This window comes from Rhipicephalus microplus, unplaced genomic scaffold, assembly GCF_043290135.1.
Source record: "Rhipicephalus microplus isolate Deutch F79 unplaced genomic scaffold, USDA_Rmic scaffold_1158, whole genome shotgun sequence".
Classification (NCBI taxonomy): domain Eukaryota; kingdom Metazoa; phylum Arthropoda; class Arachnida; order Ixodida; family Ixodidae; genus Rhipicephalus; species Rhipicephalus microplus.
In genome coordinates this window covers 14,106-16,792 of record NW_027465699.1, presented here as the reverse complement: position 1 = coordinate 16,792, position 2,687 = coordinate 14,106, and the positions used below count along the sequence as shown (strand labels likewise).

Below are 2,687 nucleotides of genomic sequence, written 5' to 3'. Positions count from 1 at the left end.
CTTTTAAAGCAAGAAAAGCTGAGGCTGAACTGAATACATGAAGTGTTCTGGCAAAACGACTTAGACCACGGGGCTGTATTCCTTCGTTTTGGCAAACTGCGAGCTCAGTCTCCTTCTCTGTCTCCCTCTCTTCCCTGCTTTCTGGAGCCCATGCGCACCATTCAAAAGTGGTACATAAGAAAAAAAAGTATGGCATTGCAGGGCAAGGCTCTGGACGTTGTCCAAGCATTTTAAATTAGAAGGTAATTTACGAAAGGGGTGAAGAATTTTAGGCAACTTCCTGCATTACAGAGTTTGGAAGCTTACTGAAATGAAAATAACTAAGACAACTTTTTATACCACTGCACTTAGCAACATTTCTTTTTTAATTGTCACAGTTACGCTACTGGCACCGCACCCCTACAAATGGGTGGTGCACATTGGCTGTCTATGTTGCCACCACACATTCTCCAGCAGACAAGGGCACACTACCCCTCCCGCATTAATGCTGTTCGTTTCAGTATACGTGCATAAATGGCCAGAGTGACTTACCTTGTAATTGAAGAAGGCACTTCCAGATTTCGGCGGGCAGGTGATGGCGACGTGCTTCCCGTCAACAGCCCCCAAACAGTTTGGGAACTGCCAACGCCGGGTGAAGTCGCCAGCAATCTTGGCCCAGTCAGCCTTGGTTGGTGCCTGGAATAAATTGGAAACCAGGAACAAACTTGTAGGCCAAACAGACCTATTTTTAGCTAAATATCTTTGTGAGGTGGAATGTGAAAAAATGGCATTCACTTTTCTCTTGTGCATGCTCTTTGGGCATGGATCCATGGCATGGTGAACCAAATTTTGTACAAGGTGTAAGCTTCCAATCATGCTGAAGGCATGGTGTCACTTTTGTTGCCCAGTTGTACACGGTCAACGCAGTGCATTTTACCACCCCATTTTTTATTTCGACAACACAAAGGTGTGATTACTGCATTTTGAAAACCAGAGTAATCAAATAGACATAGTTCACCAGGCTTTCAAAGCCCATAGGGATATATTGTATTTGCTAATCACAATTGCCTTAGGCACTGTTAATAATAAAATTTTTTTCATTTTAACAGAGTCTTCGAAGGAATTGTTTGTACTGCAGATATGAAGTGTACCATTTACTGAAAGAAAATTTTATACAGGCTCTGACGTTACCCACCTTCATAAAGTGGTCCTTCAGGCGAGCCCAAAAGGCTCTACAGGTCACGTGAATGCTTCTCCGGTCAGTTTCAATGCCGACGCGGTAGGCGAGGGTCACGTTGCAGATGTCCAGCCCTGAAGCCAGGTAGCTGCAACACAGAAAAAAGTAATTTCTCCTCCGAATCACAATACATGGCCAGCACAACTGCAACAAAAGTGTTTGATAACATGCAAACTCTGAACAGGATTGCCTCTTTAGGTAACAAGCAAATGGCAATATTGCTTTCTGACACGAAGGGGCATCTATATTAAAAAAGTTTGAAGACTTGGCCAATGTGAGAAAGCATGAATGATTGCAACGCCCATTTCGCCATTTCACAATGCAAAAGCCATTTGTATAAGCTGACGTATGCATCTATGATCTGTTCACTGACATGTTTATGTTCTTGCATCAGCATCAGAAGGCAACCTGTACCAACCTCAAGGTTATTGCAAGCCTTTCGCCTGGCTCCAGGGGCTCTCGTATGAAGTGCTGCCGTGTCAAGTCCGCAGCAACAAAGCCCAGCAACTTGTCGAACAGCGCGGGTGACATGCGGTAAAACTTAAAAAAAAAACTGCTGGTCGCCTTCCCGCATTCGACGCATCTGTAGGGAGAAAGAAAGTGTACTGTTGAAGATGGACACAACCATTTTAGTTACTTGTACACCGGGTAAGCCAGCTCCAACGGGCTATGAAAAGGGTAGATAATTCATCATGCATTTACAAGATGCACTGGTACTATCTTTAAGGGAGCAAGCTCATGTCGCAGCTACAAAATCTGGTGAATAAAATGGGGCATCTAGGGCACTCTGGAATTTTATTTTAATTTATACCAAGCGCATTAAACGTTTTCTTAGCGCGGCACACATTGTTTAACCTCTTTTGCGCAAAAAGGAACACACTAGCTGCGGGTTACAAGGCGGCGGAATGCTTCGCTCGCGCAAACAAAGCGCCGACAACAGACGAGAAGCGAGCGCTTACAACGTGTGCACCCCACTGTTGGTCATGACGCTATACAGCTTTCAGAAAACACAAACAAAAATTCCCGTTGTGACTAACCAACTCAGCTAACCATGCCTACAATAATAGGGCTAAGCATTAATGCACTGCGAAATAGCAACACGATACTCACGGCTGTGTGGTACAGGCCTTCCTGTTTTCGCGCCAAGAAGACAGGCCGCAACCAGCAACGGTGCTCTCGTTGCCTTCGCTGCCGCCTTCTGACGATTGCCTTCGCTACTCGCGTAGCTAGCAGGAACAGATGGCTGCGAGTCAGCGTTGCGACCATTTTCCCTCGATGAAGCAGGATAAACGGAAGCGGGCTTGAAAAGAGCGGTAAGCAAAACCAGAGGAGGCGATGTCGAAACACTGCGCTACCGAGTAAACAAAACCGCCGACTTGGCTCGGATGCTCGGCTCGTGGCTAGGCTCGGCTGCTGTGTGTGTGTGTCAAGTCGTGTCGATAGTTCGCGTCGACAAGAAACAGTTTTTTCG

At 45.9% G+C, this 2,687-nt stretch overlaps 1 protein-coding gene across 1 annotated transcript; it reads right to left on the bottom strand.

The window, feature by feature from the left end:
- Positions 1-531: 531 nt before the first annotated feature.
- LOC119186477 (uncharacterized) lies at positions 532-1,886 on the bottom strand (the record flags this gene model as incomplete). Its single annotated transcript, XM_075886216.1, has 3 exons — positions 1,635-1,886; positions 1,175-1,304; positions 532-675 (listed from the first exon to the last, which is right to left on the bottom strand). Coding segments are annotated over exons 1-3 (387 nt in total), but the record flags the coding sequence as incomplete, so codon positions are not given.
- Between the last annotated feature and the right edge of the window lie 801 nt (positions 1,887-2,687).